We start from the raw sequence: 17,453 nt of genomic DNA on the forward strand, positions 1-17,453 counted from the left end.
ATAAAAAAAGAAAATACAGAGACGACATGCTGCATTTCAAATGGTGCTTTTATTGCAATGTGTTGCATTCCCACATTCATAGATGTTATTGATTTGTTAGTCAAAGCATCATTTCCTCAAGGTTGGCATCCTCACCTTGGAAAAAAAGCAGAGGGATCAAATGCACGAGGTGTTTGTGTTTTGAGTGTAGTAGAGAAGTGTGTGTGTGTAAACTTGAGCAGCCACGAACATATGAATGAACAAACCTCCAAATTTAGACTTCCAGTAGATGCAAATAAAGAGAGTTTTTAATTGTCAAACAAAGAATGGTTTTGTTTGGCTTATCAGCCTGCAGGGCTCTCACTCCCTGCAGGGACTGGACCCGGCCTGAGACTGATTGTCTACAAAATTCCAAAGAAAAGGTAGATTTCTTTAATTCACGTTACACACCTGAACAGGGGGGGGGGGGGGGGGGTAGGGGGAGGGAGGGAGGGAGGGGGGGTAGAGGGGTATTAAAAAGAGACAGAGAGAAAAAGAGAAAATATAACATGCATAAAATTCTCCCGGATGAACATTGTCACTCATATTGTCTTGTAATAGCTGCTCCGATGCCTCTTTTAAAAACAAACTTTACATGAGTTTAATATACAAAACTGGACAAAAATGAGTAAAATGTATAATATATATTTATATATATATTTATTTATATTAATTTGTACAAGGGAGAAAGTGGAACCTTGGTCTTCTTCTCAAATTCTCCAGAGAAAGCATTACCGCCCCCCTCCCGCCCCCCCCACCCCAGAAAAAACAACACAAAGTGGTGAGTTAATAATAAGCCTTCTTTTAAAAAAAAATCTCTGAACCACATCCAACCTCAGTCCCAATAAGGCAGCACTTACAATACTCGACAACTGATGCTGTGGTAACTTTCACATAGAGTAGAGAATACTTGAACATCTGCATAAGGAATGAGTGGGAGTTTTAAAAAAGGACTGTGGATAGTCTCAGCGGTGCGCAAATACCATCTCGGACCAATGACGAGCGAGAGTGTTTCATCTTTTTGCCGACGTTTGTGGAAAAAAAAAAGAAAAGGAATCTTCCTTTTATCTCGTGGAATACATTTTAAGCATCAAATTGTTTTTCAGTCATTTTTTTTTTTTTTGCTATGAATTTCCCTGACACTAAACATGATTACCTACGCCAGACATTCGCCCGATCCTGGTATCAGCGCACCGCTAAATATTCTACATTAGGCAGCACAGAAGTGACAAGACAAGCAGCACAGAGGACAAGCAACACAGTAAGTGTGTTGTCATATATGTCAGTGCACAATTGTTGCTAGATTAGCAGAGGTTAAGTCTCATACAACCAGACTTGTGACTTAGAAGCGAGTGTCCACCTTGGTTTGAGGAAAAACACGAGTGAACGCTGAGCGGCAGCAGCGGCGGCGGCGGCGGCAGCTACAGAGCAAAGTGTTGCTGAAACAGTGTCGTGAGCAGGAATGTTCGGAGAGTTCAAGTCGGAGGAGGTTTTTTTTAACAGTTCGCCTGGTGTCAAGCTGACAGCGCAGAGAGGAGAGGAGGGGAGGGGGATGTCACCTGAAGAAGATTAGCATAGTATTTATACTGAGGATCGGTTGACGTCGACAGAGAGAAAGACGAGAGAGAAAGAGACACAGAGAACTACATTACAAAGAAGGTGTACAATTTTTTAGTCGTATTTTTGGATAATGGGTATCCACTACAGTCAAGTTCTTCATAAAGAACCTGAGAAATTCATTAATTTCTAATTAAACTAGTAAAACTAATATTTTCTTGGTACATTCAGGGGACGTTACTCATTATATCTCCAAATACTGATCTGATTGAAACAGTTTCTGATGGCCTTTTCACTCCAAGTAAATCCGATATAAAGTGCAAAATTAGATTGTATTTGCAAATTCCTGGAATAATTTGATTAATCTTCTATGTGTGTAAAAAAGTCATTTTAAAATACAGTAAACTTTCTTTTTTTTTTTTATAAAGGTGAAAAAAGGTTTTAAAAAAAACCCTGGTTAACAAGGGTATTATTGTTAAACAGCAAAGGAGCAATCTTTACTGCGGAAAATATATACACGAGGCACCTCAAGTTTGGTATAAAGTATTCAGTTAATGAAAAAAAAAAAAAAAAAGTGTTTTATTTTTTTTTTTTTCCCGAGGATGAGCTTCAACTGTGAGATTAAACGCTGAGAAAGGTCATCAGATATCAACTAAATTCACTGAAGGGACTATTTTTGTGTAAAGTAAACTATAAATATCTTGCCTATGAAATTCATGATTTAGTGTTGCTCCAGTGTTAATTCTACAAGTCAACGTGAGGAAATGCTTGTTTCAGTAAGGTGCATAGCTAACTGTTGCAATGTTTTCTTTCTTCCTGTAAACGAGTGATAGCACTTTAGGCTCCAAACAAACAAACAAACAAACAAACAAACAAAAAAGACCTCATTGGCAAAGTGGAGACTTCTCTAAGCTAACTTTGGGACATCACCTTGCTGATAGGCCACTTAAAAAAAAAGGACAGAGTGTCTTAGAAAGTCGCGAGCGAGGAAGGACAAACATGCGAAACAACAGCAGCAGAATATCGTCGCTGTGTGAGAAAAAAAGAGAGAAATCCAAATTAACAACAAAACGAGGGGGGGCCGCTACATTAGGTCTTGTCCAGTGATGATGAGGTTTGCATATGATATCCATCAAACATCTTGAAGCTTTGGTCATTTACTATTGACAAATGCAAAAAAAGGCTACATCAGTCAGACAGTTAGAGAATAATAATAAAGAAAAAAAAAAAAAAAAGCCCACTCATATACACAACAACCAAGGCAATGCTTCTCCATAAAACCAAGGCTCCACTCTCCCAGATCTGCTTAAACTTTTTTTTTTTTTTGACAACAGAGAAAATTAAATAATATGGCCTTTTTTTTTTTTTAAATTAACCCGTACAAAAAGCCAGTCCACACTGCTTCTCTCTCAGTAAAATCACATTCAGCAGTCGCTAAACCATTCTCTGGCATAGTTATCTGAAAACACCCACAGGTACTGTGCAGGGTCTAAAAAGTAAAAGAAGAAAAGAATCAAACCAGGACATCTTCGACTTTTCCATCTTAGAGAACACCAGATATACAGTATTAATCACTTACACACATACATACGCACTCACTGATGGTCATATACATACATACATCATCAGAAAAATAAAAAAAAAAAAGTAGAAAATCAAAATAAAAACATGACGGAGGCGAGTAGTTATTTACCACAAACTCGGAGCACTACTTTTTTTTTTTTTGTTGATTCTGAACAGATACATATTCACATTTCTCTGTTATATACATTATGTTAACATTTTGAAACCAATGTTATAAAAGAACCTAACCTTGTACCTGTTAACTGTAGTGAGGAGGGAGGGACTGTCGTTTCCACTGAACGGCTGTTGCATAAAAAAAAAAAAAAAGATTAAATATGCATCGGTTGTATTTGGCATGTTTTTTGTTTTTTTAGTTGTTTTTTTTTTTTAAATCACAGGATAAGCTGACAGTTGCTGTTGAGTTTCTGCTTTTAAACGGGGGGCGGGGGGGGGGGGGGTTTGTAGAGGAAACCGTTTCCATAGGAACGCCTGTTCCACGCAGAGAGATGAGAGGAGGGAGGGGTTTCAATACTGTATGTGTGAAATCATCAGAGCGGCTGACAGAATCCTTCCATATAATAATACATTCTTCCACTTTGTGCAGCTTCTGTGTAGTTTAAAAATCAACCAAACAGTGGCGCAGGACTGTCTGACTTCACGAATCTTACAGGAAATCCACTAATTTTCTATAAAACTGAGCATTTTTCTTCCTCTATCGACTGTTCTGCCTGATAAGTGCATCGCAGCGGTTGAGAACTGAAGTACAGATTTTATTTTGAAATAAAACAGGAACTGTCCCGGTTCTCGTCTGTAACTAGCTTCTCTGTCTCCTCAAAAAAAAGAGCGACAAAGGTTAAAATAACACTAATGTAGAGCTACAACGATCAGTCGATCAACAGAAGATTCATCGCAGACTATTTTGATAATTGACTCAAAGTTTTTAGTCTTCTATGACGATAAACTGAATATCTTTAGGTTGAATCTTGGGCTTTTGGGAAACAGTAATCAAACGTTTTCACCGTTTTCTGACCAAACAACTAATTGATTAATCAAGAGAATAATCGACAGGTTAATCGGTAATAAAAATAATCGTTGGTTGCAGCCCCGCAGTCATGAAGCAGCTGTAGCTGGAATGAAAACCGTGTATAAAAACTGAGAATTAAAGGTGTAGGAGTTGCTCACAGTAACATCCTTTACTGCCCTCACTGCCAAGTTTAGTGGCGGGAAAGTTTGGAGGTAGAGAGAAGTTTAAAAAAACTGAGAGACACAGCGACGAAGGAGAGAAACGGGACACAACTTAAAAATCCCTTTTTTCTCTTCTCGGTTTATCTCTAAATTTAAGAAGTGCTCGTTATATTAAAATGATGTAACACTGTGGTGAAGTTAAAACGGTGAAACAGATCTCAGCGTGCAAGCAGCAGAAGACGACACTGACGTACAGCAGGTCAATCACAGTGTCAACACACGGCCCAAAAAAAAGCAAAGAATATCAGTTTCTAATATATATATATATATATATATATGCAGAAAAATAGAAAAACCCATCTCAGAAAATATTGGTAAATCATTTTCCATGTAACTGTTTGAGCTGCAAAGAAAAAAAAAATGTATCTGTGCCACTGTTTGGAGACGAATCGCACGGATCTGCACGTCTAAACATCTGCACAAAGCGGTTTTTCTCACATCAGACAACGTCGGAGGAGTCGGTAGGTGGAATGTTGACCTTGCATACTATCCCCTCTAATATTTGGGTCACGTTGCATACGGTGAAGTATCTCTGTAAAACAGTACACAGGGAAAAAAAAAAAAAAGCCCTATTTCACAGGAATTAGCATCACGCTGTACGTTGAAATAAAGTTCTGGATTAAAGGTAGTCGTTGAATTATTCCCCTAATAGCTAAATGTGAGGTCTGCAAAACCCTCTCCACAGATTTACACAACTGTCTCCCAATTTTTCATGACAGAAGGAAGATAAAAAAATAAAAAAGAAGAAGAAGGATTGACAGGCGGGAGTACTTCCATCAGGGAGCGTTGGATTTTTGTGCTGGAGTACAGACGTGGCAGATTTGACGGGACCTCAATCATCGGATGTTCCCTGATAGAAATAATCCTGCGTAAGAGAAGACTGATACGTGCCTGATATAAAGATCATATATATGTGTCTTTACTAAACTCTACTTTTGCTGATGCAGGCGACGTCTCGGCAGGGTTTTTTTTGTTTCTGTGTTTGTTAGCAGAGGTCTGTTATCGCTGAGAGAGACAGTGTCTGACTGAGCAACAGTAGTCAACAGAAAACTGTATGTGTGTGTGTAGCCAGTGGAGTGAAGTCTTCATCAGGGAACCAGAGGTGGAAGGAGAAGAGGGTTGAACCCCCTCCCGCCTGCCCCCCCTCCCTCAAAATAATAAAATAAAATAAAATAAAATAAAACCTTTGAGGGATAAAAACAGATTTGGAGGAGGTGAGGAGAAAATAAAAATAAAATTTTTTTTTGCAACTCATCCTGTTTTGATTCAATTTCATGACAGCTTTAAACTAATTATCCATCACATCTTTGTTAGGAACTTCTATTACTAAAGCCTCTACTTAAATGTCATTATATAGGAACAATATCCAAAAAGCGCGTCGTCGTTCGCTGTGACTACGTGGCGCATCGTCGACGCGGCTCTGTACCGTTAGCGTCACCGGAGGAGGACGCGTAGTCACGGCGACGGACGCGGGTTTAAGGGTATTATTATGCTTTTTTTTTTTTTTTATACAATGGTTACAAACACATGTACTGTCTTGAAAAGTTTTTCTTTAAAGTATTGTACATACATAAGAATAAAAAACAGGAGAAAGCAAGAAGAGATGGCTAACTAGCTCCCTGGTTACCACAAGAGAAAGCAAAGCAATCAAACCCCATATTCCCCCCCCTCCCCCCCCCCCAGAAAGTGTGTGGCTACTCGTAGCGCAGAATGGGACGCCGAAGGGAGCGAGACCTAGCTATATTTAAAAATCAATCGCTTAGAATCTCTTTTCACATTTTAGAAGATGGAATAACTTCCTCCTCCACTGCAACATTTAGCGGTATTACAATATATCATGATGCCAAAAAAAAATAATCTCAAAAAACTTGACATTATTAGAATAGGTTGTTTTTTTCCCCCCCCAAAAAAAAAGGAAATTAAAAAAAAAAAAAACCTGGATCGAATCACATTATACATAGTTTTGCTGTTCTGAATAATCAATTAATTACACTTTTTTTTTTTTTTTTTTTGAAAGGAAAGCAGTTACAAGAGAAGAGTGAGCTCATCACCAAGTCTTTGTCCTTCTGTACTGTACAATACTACCCGCCTGCATGGTGCACATGGCAAACAACACTGATAGGCCGAGAGATAGCATGAAAGATACACAGAGAGAAAGAAAGAAAGAAAGAAAGAAAGAAAGAGAGAGAGAGAGAAAGAACCCAACAGGGCTCTGTATTCACAGCTGCTGAGGTGAGGGGTAAAAATGTGACGGACAGACAGTTAAATAATCATAACAGTCTTTTTTTTTTTTTTATACTTTGAAAAAATAAAATAAAAATAAAAACCTCCTCCCCCGGGGGGGGGGGAGAAAGACACGTAAGTTCCAAACTGAGCAGCATCCCGTCTGTCTCCCATCCATCCATCCATCCATTCTGGCTGTTGTCAAAAGCTTGTTCTGATGATCATGAAGATGATGATGATGATGTTGATGATGATGATGATGATGATGATGATGATGATGATGATGACGGTGAGAGCAGAAGATTTTTTTTTTTTTTTTTTTTTTAAAACAACCAAAAAAAAAAAAAAAAACAATTCAACCAAAAAAAAAAAAAAAAAGTTTTAAAAATAAAAACAGAAGACGTTTTAATAGAATAATATGTGGAAGAAGAAGCAGAGCTCGGGAAAAACTCAAACTTCCACCAGGCACTGTAGCTGATAGAGAGAGACAGTCACAGAACCAGCTGATACTGAGCTTCTATCCCACAATGCCACAGAGGTCTGAAACCTTAACATTCCCACATCGCTGAGAGACAGGTAGAGGAAAACAAACAAAAAAAAACAAAAACAAAATTAAAAGCCAGAGGTGCTGCTTGTGTGTGGGATACTCCCAACACTAAAAAAAAAACAAAAACAAAAAAAAAACGCTGAGCTCAGCTGTACGCTGAAACTCATGCTCCCAAGATGCACTGCTGTTGCTGCTGCGACGGAAACCGTCCGATCAGAAAAAAAAAAAAAAACACGAAAAAAAAAAAAAAAAAAAAAGGAGGCCGGCCCTGATTTGACAGTGACGACAACTTGGCAAATCTACAATGATGTCGCAGTTGTTTTCTTGGGTCAGGAAGCAGGAAGTAGGTCACCAAGGAATGAGCAGCAAGACAACACTGCCTTTAATAGGCTGAGGCAGACAGACAGGTTGTCAGACAGATTAGACAGGCAGGTTTAAATACACTGCTGCTCCTTCTGACTTGAGTCTTTTCTTTAAAGTACTGGGCGGTTAACGAAAAACCAGCCCCGAATCATCCACCCCCCCCCCTCCCCCTCCCCCTCCCCCCCGCCGCACAGAAGTGGTTAGGCTGTTGTAACTCCACCGACAGGACAGCCAGACCTCTCTGAGCCTACTCTGTTGTGGCCGTCCAAACATCCACCCTTCCATCCATCCATCCATCCAAAAAGGTGAGACAGAGACAGCAATGGGTCTGGTGCACCGACCTCTGAGGAGGAGGCGTAGAAGTGAGAAGTAGAGGGGAGTAGGAGAGCTGAAGTGGGTTTTTTTTTGGGGTGGGGTGGGGGGGGGGGGTGTCACTCGGTGAGCAGCTGCTGGAGGAGGCTCTTCTGCTGGGCTTGGTTGTTCTGGGAGCCCTGCGGTCCGGGACCTTTCTGGGAGGCGCCGGCTCCGATGGAGCCCTGATTCAGGTAGGAGTCACTGCCAACGAGGTTCACTGTGCACTGGACGTCCGCGAACACTTGAACCTGCTGCACCTGCAGGGACAGAAGAACAGAGTGTGTTTTAGAGTCTTCATGCTGCTTAAAGGACGAGTTCACAGTTTTTAAAGCGTCTTATAACAACAGTCAGGAGCTCAAATGAACAGACCATTAGAAGATCCCTTCATAATGCATTTACAATAGAAGTGATGAAGGACGAAATTCTGTACAAAAATGTATTTAAAAGTTTATTAGAAGCTAATATGAATATGAATGTTACAGTCTTTTTAGTGCCAAAGTTCCTCTTTTTGTTACTATACTTCCACCTGCAGCTCAACAGGGAAACACTGTCAGTCAAGACTTAAAGATGCAGATTTTACCAAACATCATTTGGAGGATTTCCACTGTATAACTGCCTCCATCACTAACATTGTAAATGCATTATGAAGGGATCTTCTAATGGTCAGTGTGTGATTTACAGAGCAGATATATATGTGAGCTGAAAACAGCTGTATAATTAAATCAATTTAATCTCAGTTAGACTCTAAAACCAGATAAACACACAGAGAGTTGTTGCACTATTAATACAGAGTAAAAGAAAAAAAAGACAAATATTTTGAGTTAATGGACATAATCACACAAACACACAACATTACACATGATGGTCCTTCCTGAAAGCCACATTTAGATCAGACAAGATACACAGACAGATGTCACCATGACGATGAAGGCTGCAACGATGAGTTAATTAATTAATGATTAACTGATAATCGATTAATTTTCTGGTTCCAGCTTCCTAAACGTTAATATGTTCTGGTTTCTTTTGTCTTCTATGACAGGAAGCTGAATATCTTTGTGTTGTGGCATTCCAGGTTGCATGTTGGACTTTGGGAAACAGTGATTGATATTTTTCACTATTTCCAGATATTTTACAGACTAGACGACTGATCGATTAATCCAGAAACTAATCATTGGTTGCAGCTAATGACGACCAACATGATACAAACCAGGATCAAAGGAGACACTTGATGCAAAGTTTAAAACACAAGACAAGAAGCCTGTAAGACAGTAAAGTGCGTTCAGGCTGGAGGTCACTGACCTGCTGGTCGCTACACACTGAACCCACGTTGCTGAGGTTACTGTTGCTCATGCCAACGGGCTGCCCCATGGGAGGTAACGAGCCGACGCCACCGGAGCCTCCGGCCATGGAGACGGTGATGCTCATGTTGTTGTAAACCCCCTGCTGGCCGAAGGGCTGTCGTGCGCTCTGTCCCGATGGACTGAACAGGCTGCGGCAGCACAGAGAGACCATCAGAGTCACGTTTAAATATGATGTAATGTTTACATCCCCCTGCACACACTCACCTGTTGCTGCCCAGGCCCGTCTGCTGCCAGCTCTTCATTTCTGGTGACTGGTAACCGGGAGGCGGGGCTTGCTGAAGCAGAGGACTCTGGGAGGTGGAGTTCTGAGGCGACAACAACGGGCTGGTGGGGCTCATCTCAGGAGGGAAAGATGGATCTTGCTGGACCAAAGCTGTGACAGAGGACGTAAATAAAAAACGTTTTGAGAAGACGTGACGTCAATATTTTGTTGTACAGAAAAAATACAGTGAAAAAATAGCAATGAATAACCATAAAATGGTAAATTTGTGTTTATTCTTTGTAAAAATGGGGTTTAGCTTTGCTGCTACGTGGTCACTGCAGAGATACTTTTTAAAAAGTTATAAATATGAGCCTCTTTTATATCAACTCATTATCACTTTCACTGTATTTTAAGTGTCAAAGGTCAATTTTTATAATTTGAACTTGAAGGAAAAAGCAGTTTAACCCATAAGAACCCCTTCAATGTTCTGGAAAATTCCTTCTAACAGCTTTATCCTTTAGTTTAACTCATGAAGACATCTACTGAACATCCTGCTGCAGTCATGTGACAATGTGTGAATCTGTGTACCTATGACATCACCACATGTGACAGAACTAGTTTTTTATTACTAAAGGTTTCAACCCAGTTAATAAGACGTCCTGTATTACATTTAACCTGTTCTGACCACATTTCTTAAACAAATTGATATAAAACAAGTTAAGGGAAATATCATTATGACATGTATGTTACATTACAGATCTTTGACACTGAAGGTAGAATTTCAAAATAAAATTCAGAAATATGTTCCTTGTGGTCCATTTGGTCTGTTTTATATTCCCCATCATTTTCCTTTAAGGAGAACTGAGTTCTTATGGGTTAACAAAGAATTCTACCACTTTGTTTATCATATATCATCACCATCATCATCATCATCATCTCACAACTGAGAAAGGCCACCAGATGTGACTGAAAGTACCAGAATGGAAAGATGAAATGCTTGACTTCCTGCTTAAGACAGAATTATAGTAACTGGGAGCATGGGGGAAAAAAAATCAATAATCTGTTCAATCTTTAATTTGCAGGACAACGTGGGGGATAATTCCTGCAGTCCTTGAACTCACCAGACCCTCCAAACTGCTGAAACAGGTTCTGCTGTAACGAGGAGTTCACGGTGCTGCTGAACTGGCCCTGCACGCCACCGATCAGCGTCTGGTTATTCAGGGGAACTCTGACAGACAGTTTGTTGTCCAGAGGGCCCCCGGAAATGGGACTGAAGTGACTTGGTGAGGTAGGGGGGTTTCCCGTCATCGGGGTGTACCCTGCTGGGAAGTTGAACTGCTGTTGTTGTTGTTGTTGTTGCTGCTGCTGCTGCTGCTGCTGCTGCTGCTGCTGCTGGGGGGTCGTAGGGGGACCTTTTGGTACCCTGGCAGTTCCGATGGGCCCCACAGTTCCAGTCGGAGCGCCCGCCATGTTCTGTCTCATCAGCATGACCTTCTGCTGGAAAAGCTGGCGCTGGCGGTGCTGGATGCTGTAGAGTTCCCTCTGACGCTGCGCCAGCATCTGAGCGTTCAGTGGAGGCTGCTGACAGAAGAAGAAGAAGAAGAAGAAGCTTCCTTTAATCTCAGTGTAAATATATTCTACTCCTACAGGATCAACTGCAGCTATCATAAAGCTTATGTAAGTTATCTGAAGATCAATGTAACAACCAGACATCAGTGTGTATTCATGCTCATATCAGACAGAAGGCCTCAGCTGACTAAACCTTCTTCTATGACCTCGCCTTTAATTCATTGTTTTACCTCTATGATTATAGCCCTTCTCTAGGATTTTATTGTCTTTTACTATGTTTTAATTGATATTTATCCCGTTTTAATGTGTATGTATGTAAACATGTATGTGTGTGTATATATATATTATATTTTCTGCATTTTATGTCATGAAAGGTGCTCTATAAATAAAGCTTATTATTTTTATTATTATTATTCATCATTTTTAATTAATTCCAAAATGTACTTTTAATAATTGAATTGAGCTCCTTGTACAAAAAAACCCCTTTATTAAATGTTATATATTGATGTTCAATTTAAAGAACATATTACTTGAAGAAATCTACAATAAATCACAATAATAGTCTGATTGTATTTCTTGCTGCATTTAAATTGAGAAACTTTATATTTTTTAATTAATTAAATTGTTACTTGAGTAATTTTAATTCTACTTAAACCTGCATTAACTGATTTTTTTGGCCACTTGGGGGCAGCAGAGGTAAACACAACACTGAAACATTTTCACCTTTTAAGTTGCTACAGCAAATAAATGAGCAAACGAAGGTTTATTTACACATCTAACAGACACAGAGACACAATATTCACTCTCCTTTTAAGCTCTGCTTTGGTCTCCACCACCTGCTGAGGGAAATATCTGGATCTTTAGCTGTTAAATGCTCCACTATGTTCACCAGCTAGTCTACAGCTAACTGTGTCTGTCTGCTGTTTAGTGATGAGCAGGTAGCAAACAGCAGCTATTGTTCATAAAGAAATATTGATTAATGCAGCTTTATGTATGTATGACTGGCTCTGTAGAGAACCAGCAGTGGGTGTTGAGGGTGAGCAGAGCTGTGTTTGCTGCTGCTGCTGCTGAGACTCACTTGTGAGGGCATCTGAGGCTGCTGAACCCCCTGACGAACCCCCATGTTCACATGCTGGGCTCCTCCCGGGAACGTATTGACGCCCGCCAGCCTGTTCTGGAGCTGAGACGGTGAAAAAAGAGAGAAAAAAGAAAGAAATAAGCGGTGAAATAAGCAATGAGAGGATGATGATGATAAGAAGGTGAAGGGAAAGATGAGATTTAATAGATTTCAAAAGATCATTGACAGAGGAAGAGAAAAGAGGAGGGAGACAGAAGAGAGGAGTTGAATGTAAGTGATGAAGGAGGAAGAGTCATAATTATATAGTAGAAGAACAGAAAGCTACTCATCAATACTGTGTGAAGGAAAAACTCTGAAGGTTGTAATGAATAGCAGTCGTGAGGGATGAGGAGCGTGTGTACAGTACAGTATGTGTTTCTGTTGTATTAACAGTATGTCTCACACTTAACACATCACAGCACAGAATAAACAGTTAAACCTTGAAACTGTGCTGTAAAAAGTATCACAAGTAGCCGAAACTTTCCCCAATGGAAGTCAAACACACGACTCACCTGCTGTGGACCCTGCAGTCTCTGCTGCAGCTGCAGGCGCAGTTGGTTGGGGGGCAGCCTGAGCTGGGTTCCCATCCCCTGTGGTCTCGTCATGCCCGGTCTCAGGCCTATGCCCGCCGTCCCGCCGGGGAAAGCCCCTCTCGGAGCTCCGAACCCCAGACCCTGCGGCCCCACCGTGGCCAGCTCTGGAGGAAACTGAGCTTGTGGAGCTGGCGTGAATTGGGAAGGGTAGGTGGGCGGTTTAGGGTCCATGGAAACTGGGGTGGCAGTGGGTTGCTGGGTTGGGAAGTTTTGGGGCAAAGGGTCAAAACAGCCACCCTGAGAGGAAAAACATGGCAGAGAGACGTTATTAATGGCTGCAACTAACAATTATTCCTCTGCAGATTACTTTCTTCTTAATCAATTACTCATTTTGTCTATAAAATGCCTTGAAAAAGGTTTATATGTCATATATGACATATAAAAGCTTCAAATCATCACATTTGAGACGCAGCAACCAGCAAGTATTTGCTAACACGATTACAATAGTTTCTGATTAATTTTCTGTTAATCGACTTATCAATTAATCGACTAATTGTTGCAGGTCTAATGTTAATTATTAGTAAGTTGAGTTAGTTATTAAGGCTCCTTTGTGTAGTTTGGACACATTTTCTCATACAAGTGAATGAGAAGATGTGTCCAAACCTTTGACTGGTTCTGGGTTTTTATATTTTTTTTAAACAGATTCGCCAAAATTAAGTTAGAATTACTGCAGTTCGAACAGAACTGTGAATGTCTTGTAAAGTGAAAACACCTCCTGTTTCACTTCAAAGCAGTCCAGCAGATTTTTTTTTGTGCCAGATCCAGCTTGTGGTGGCACAAACAGGCGGAGCAGAAGCCAGCAGACGCTGCCAACATTTAAATTATGCAACTGTTTTGTTTGTTTTGATGAATTATAGTAACGCTGCACAATTAAACCTACAGTGTAGAACTTTTACATATAAATGAACATCTGTTACATTCAAGCCAAACAAGTTTAAACACAAAGCTGATTAAAGCCTGTCAACACCAGATAAATCTCTCTGTATTTCACACTATAGAGTTTTTAATCTGACATTAGCTGGATGGATTAATGCATACTGAGCTCTGTGGTCGGCTAACTCCTGGTTAGCTCTCCGCTAACTTGAATGGGGATAAAATAATTTAATCGTGCGTCTCTTCTAGACTTTCAAAATGTTATCAGTAGGGCTGTAGTCTGCTGGTCGATTAGTTGGTCGATATGCTCTCTAAATTCTCATTGGTCGAATAATCTCCGTGTTATTTTCATACGTAGAAAAGTGCTACATCAACAGCTTTCCAGGATTAATCCATTATTTCCTGCGGCGGGAGAGACAGACTAACAAATTACCTGTGAAAACAGGTTTCACAACTTTGAATTCGCCCAACCTGATGGAGCCTGCTGGGTCTAACTGTACTCAACGTTTACTGAATCAGTGTTTCTCCATAATGACACAACGAGAACCCCCGCCAGGCCAAAAATAATATTATTAATATTTGAAATCGACAGCGTTTGGGAGTCTCTGTGCAGCGCTGTTCCGGTACGTAAGTCAACCTCTGTCGTTGCCTGGGAAACCGCTGGTAGCGCGGCTCCGTTAAAGAGTATGTTTGCGTAGCGAGCGGGAAAGAGAAAGAGCGAGGAGCAGAGAAGTGACGGTGGATGCGAGCGGAGCAGAGGAAAAGGTTAGTAGTAAGTTGTCAGTCTGGCAGTAAATGTACAGTACAAACTACAGTGTGTCAGTTAATAAATGCTAAAAAGTCACGTCTGTTGTTTCCTCAAATGATGGAAAAGTGAAGGGGGTTAGCTCCAAAGTTAGCAACAATGGGCTAGCATAACCGAAGCGGAGAAATGTGTGGCTGCTGAGTTTACCCCCCCGACTAATCGTTTAGTTGAAGATTATGTACGATTTTAGTCGACCAAGGTTTTCTTTGGTTGACTACTAGATATCAGACTGAATGGATCAAATTCTAACAGTGAAATGAATCATTTTGTGGGGTTTGTGTGACACTGAAAACAACTTATCCACCGTTTTACAGCAGCAACAGAGGGAGCAGGCTACAGCTGAGCTATGATAGAAGCATGTGACACTGTTTTTGTAATTACTGTCACTGCCAGAAGGAGGCGACAACAGTCCTGCACTCCAGCTTTAATGATGAATCTCTTAAAAATGATCATGTACTAAAAAACCATTTCGCTACACACAACCTTTACACCTTGAGCACCTTCACCGCCCAGCTCTGCAAGTATTCTTACAGTCTTCATCACGTGCTTACCTGTACCAGTTTGTCGATACCCAGAGCCTTGTCCAGCTCGGCCAGTTCACTCTCATCAGTCCCACTGAGGAAGGAGACGAGCTGCTCTAATAGAGCTTTCTCATCGTTTCGGCCTTCGGGTGTCGTCGGAGGACCCAGCACTTCATCCAGCGTACAGGGCACACACTGCCTACTCACACACACAAACACACACTGTAAAAGGTCTATAAACTACATTAACATGCACAACAGCGGGTTACGATAATTTTTTTTTGCAAAAATTTCTCCCACAACTCCAGAGCAGAGCAGTCAAAGCAGCAGCAGCATGGAACGAGTATTTATTGATGTGTTTATAGGACAGTGATACTTACTCTTGTGGTGATGCCAGGGGAGCTTGTAAAGGAGTTCCAAGACCATCAAAGGACAAGGTGTCAGACAGAGCGAGAGGCTGGAACTGGGAGTCTGCCACATCCATCTTGGTCAGGCCTGAAACAGATTTGAAGAAATTTAAATGAGCACCACTCAAAAAAAAAATATATGAACAATGAATCTTAACTCAAAACTGTCAGGTTAAAGAAAGATACAGTATTTATCAGCAAATTCTGGTTTAAATTACTTTAAAGAGAAGCTCAACATCTATGAGATGAAATACAGGTCAATAAGATGTTGAGCTAGAGGTGATATAAAGTACAACCACAGGACTTTACATTATTTCTAAACATTATTTCAAGCTCAAAATCATATTTGAGGCCATAAATACATCTTAAAATCCTGCTTTCGACGCCCCTGGATGACTGAAACTCTGACCTTGTTGCTTTCTTCTACAATCCGGCGCAAAGCTACATCATTTCTTCACACAGGTGTAACAGAATACACCTTAACCACACCCGGCAGTGATGTCACGTACGCTCAGATGTGTTACAGGATTGAAACTTTCAACCTATAGGAGGTCAGATCAACAAAAGCTTCTCTGCCACATAAGATTCAGCATCATATTACTCTTCAAAGCTTCACCGTCTGGATCCTTTTTGCCTCCTTGTTTTCCAACAACAGCATTCAATTCTGACCAAAAACAGGTTCCTGCTGTTGCTAGGAGATAGTTTTTCCTGTGACTAACTGTGACAGTATGTTTATCTCGCATACCAGTGCTTGAACTGAATGGGTTGGTAACTTCTGCCTCTGGGAAGGGGCTGCTGTCTTTGGGGGTCTGGAAGGGGTCTCCCTGTCCCTGGGTCTGCGTCTGGCTTGGAGTGGGGGGACTGCAGAAATCAAAAGACGACTGACTCTGGAGGCTGCAACCGGAAGGGGGGCCGCCATCACTGTGCCCTGGAGGAACAAACACGTATATGCACATAAATGATAAAGAAAAACTCAAACCTAGATGAACAGTACTGCTAAACACAAGACACTCAGCGCTGCGCTGAAGTTAAACAGGAAGCAGGTCAGTAAATGATTCTGGTTTCATGTGAGGTCTGCTGACACCGCATTGCCTCCTAAAGGCCACTAGGGGGCATAAAGACTCACAGTCTGTATATAAATATAGTTTTCTGGAACAACAAGGTGCTGTTACAACCACCACCACTAATAACAATAATAATAGAGTCCACAGCTAGTCTGTAGTCATGCTAAACCCTTCCCTCCTCTACATGAACCCTCTAAACTGAAACCGTACCTCTGTTAGGAGTGCCGGGAGGCTCTCTCTTCACATTTACATTGCGGGGAGTGCTGGCCTCGCCGGGCTGGAGCTGAGTGGGTGACTGCAGTTTGAGCTGGGGGGAAGGGGAGTGAAGCTGGGGTGACGGGGACTGCAACTGGGGAAGGGACTGGGGCTGAGACAGGGGGGACTGGAGCTGAGGCACAGGAGACTGGAGCTGGGTTGAGGATTGGGGGGCCGGAGACTGGAGCTGGGGGCCCCCTCCAGGGGTTGTTGAATCCTCGCTGCCCTGTTTGGGCCCACTTGGGCCTCTCAGGCCAGGCAGCAGCTGGGTAAGAGGATCCATGTCAATAGGGCCACCAGACATCTGAGGGCAGGAAAAAGGGAGAATAAAGCAGAAACAAATGAAAAGGGATAGAGGAAGGAAGATGAGATGAAGGGGTGAATGGTGAAATGGTGTGAAAAAGAAAATAATTAAAGAATAATGGGTGGGAGAGAAGAGGGGGCCAGGCGATCAGTGAAAGAGAGATGGAGAGAGACAAAAGGTCAAAGGCTAGTGAGCTTCAAAGGCTGCAGCTGGTAGCTGAGCCTACAGTGGAGACAAAGTCCAAGAAAATAAACATCATGATTTACAACGGCTGTCAGGCAAATGCCAACGCAGACGCACAGCTCAGTAAAGGACAATTCCCAGGTTTAATTGTGAAAATACTCTTTCTGACAGCGTCTGAAAGCAGCAGCAGCAGCAGCAGCACATGTGATTTATAAACATACACACATATTATGATTATCAGGTCATTACTATTATGATTTTGGGTGTCATATAAGAACATATCTGTAATTACAGGACTACTCTGTGTTACTACGAGTCACCATGACGTC

General features: G+C 41.3%; 1 protein-coding gene and 1 long non-coding RNA gene across 3 annotated transcripts in view; both read right to left on the minus strand.

Moving 5' to 3' along the window:
• Nucleotides 1-30: 30 nt before the first annotated feature.
• Nucleotides 31-5,578, minus strand: LOC122999526. The gene is made up of 2 exons (XR_006407769.1): nucleotides 3,395-5,578; nucleotides 31-429 (listed from the first exon to the last, which is right to left on the minus strand). It is a non-coding gene; the product is annotated as an uncharacterized LOC122999526 (long non-coding RNA).
• Nucleotides 5,579-7,710: 2,132 nt separating this feature from the next.
• ncoa1 (nuclear receptor coactivator 1) overlaps nucleotides 7,711-17,453 on the minus strand; it is a 55,825-nt gene continuing 46,082 nt past the window's right edge. Inside the window, exons 13-22 of one of the 2 annotated variants that reach the window (XM_044376337.1) lie at nucleotides 16,593-16,941; nucleotides 16,064-16,246; nucleotides 15,292-15,406; nucleotides 14,942-15,110; nucleotides 12,632-12,949; nucleotides 12,081-12,182; nucleotides 10,555-11,011; nucleotides 9,436-9,604; nucleotides 9,170-9,359; nucleotides 7,711-8,127 (exon numbers count right to left, since the gene is read on the minus strand). In XM_044376337.1, coding sequence (XP_044232272.1) covers nucleotides 7,948-8,127; nucleotides 9,170-9,359; nucleotides 9,436-9,604; nucleotides 10,555-11,011; nucleotides 12,081-12,182; nucleotides 12,632-12,949; nucleotides 14,942-15,110; nucleotides 15,292-15,406; nucleotides 16,064-16,246; nucleotides 16,593-16,941 — 2,232 coding nt within the window. In that variant the 3' untranslated portion in view covers nucleotides 7,711-7,947. Of the gene's footprint in view, nucleotides 8,128-9,169; nucleotides 9,360-9,435; nucleotides 9,605-10,554; nucleotides 11,015-12,080; nucleotides 12,183-12,631; nucleotides 12,950-14,941; nucleotides 15,111-15,291; nucleotides 15,407-16,063; nucleotides 16,247-16,592; nucleotides 16,942-17,453 lie in introns of both variants that reach the window. The other variant, XM_044376336.1, reaches the window with a different exon arrangement.

The sequence above is a fragment of the Thunnus albacares genome, chromosome 16 (assembly GCF_914725855.1).
Source record: "Thunnus albacares chromosome 16, fThuAlb1.1, whole genome shotgun sequence".
NCBI classification, from domain to species: Eukaryota; Metazoa; Chordata; class Actinopteri; order Scombriformes; family Scombridae; genus Thunnus; species Thunnus albacares.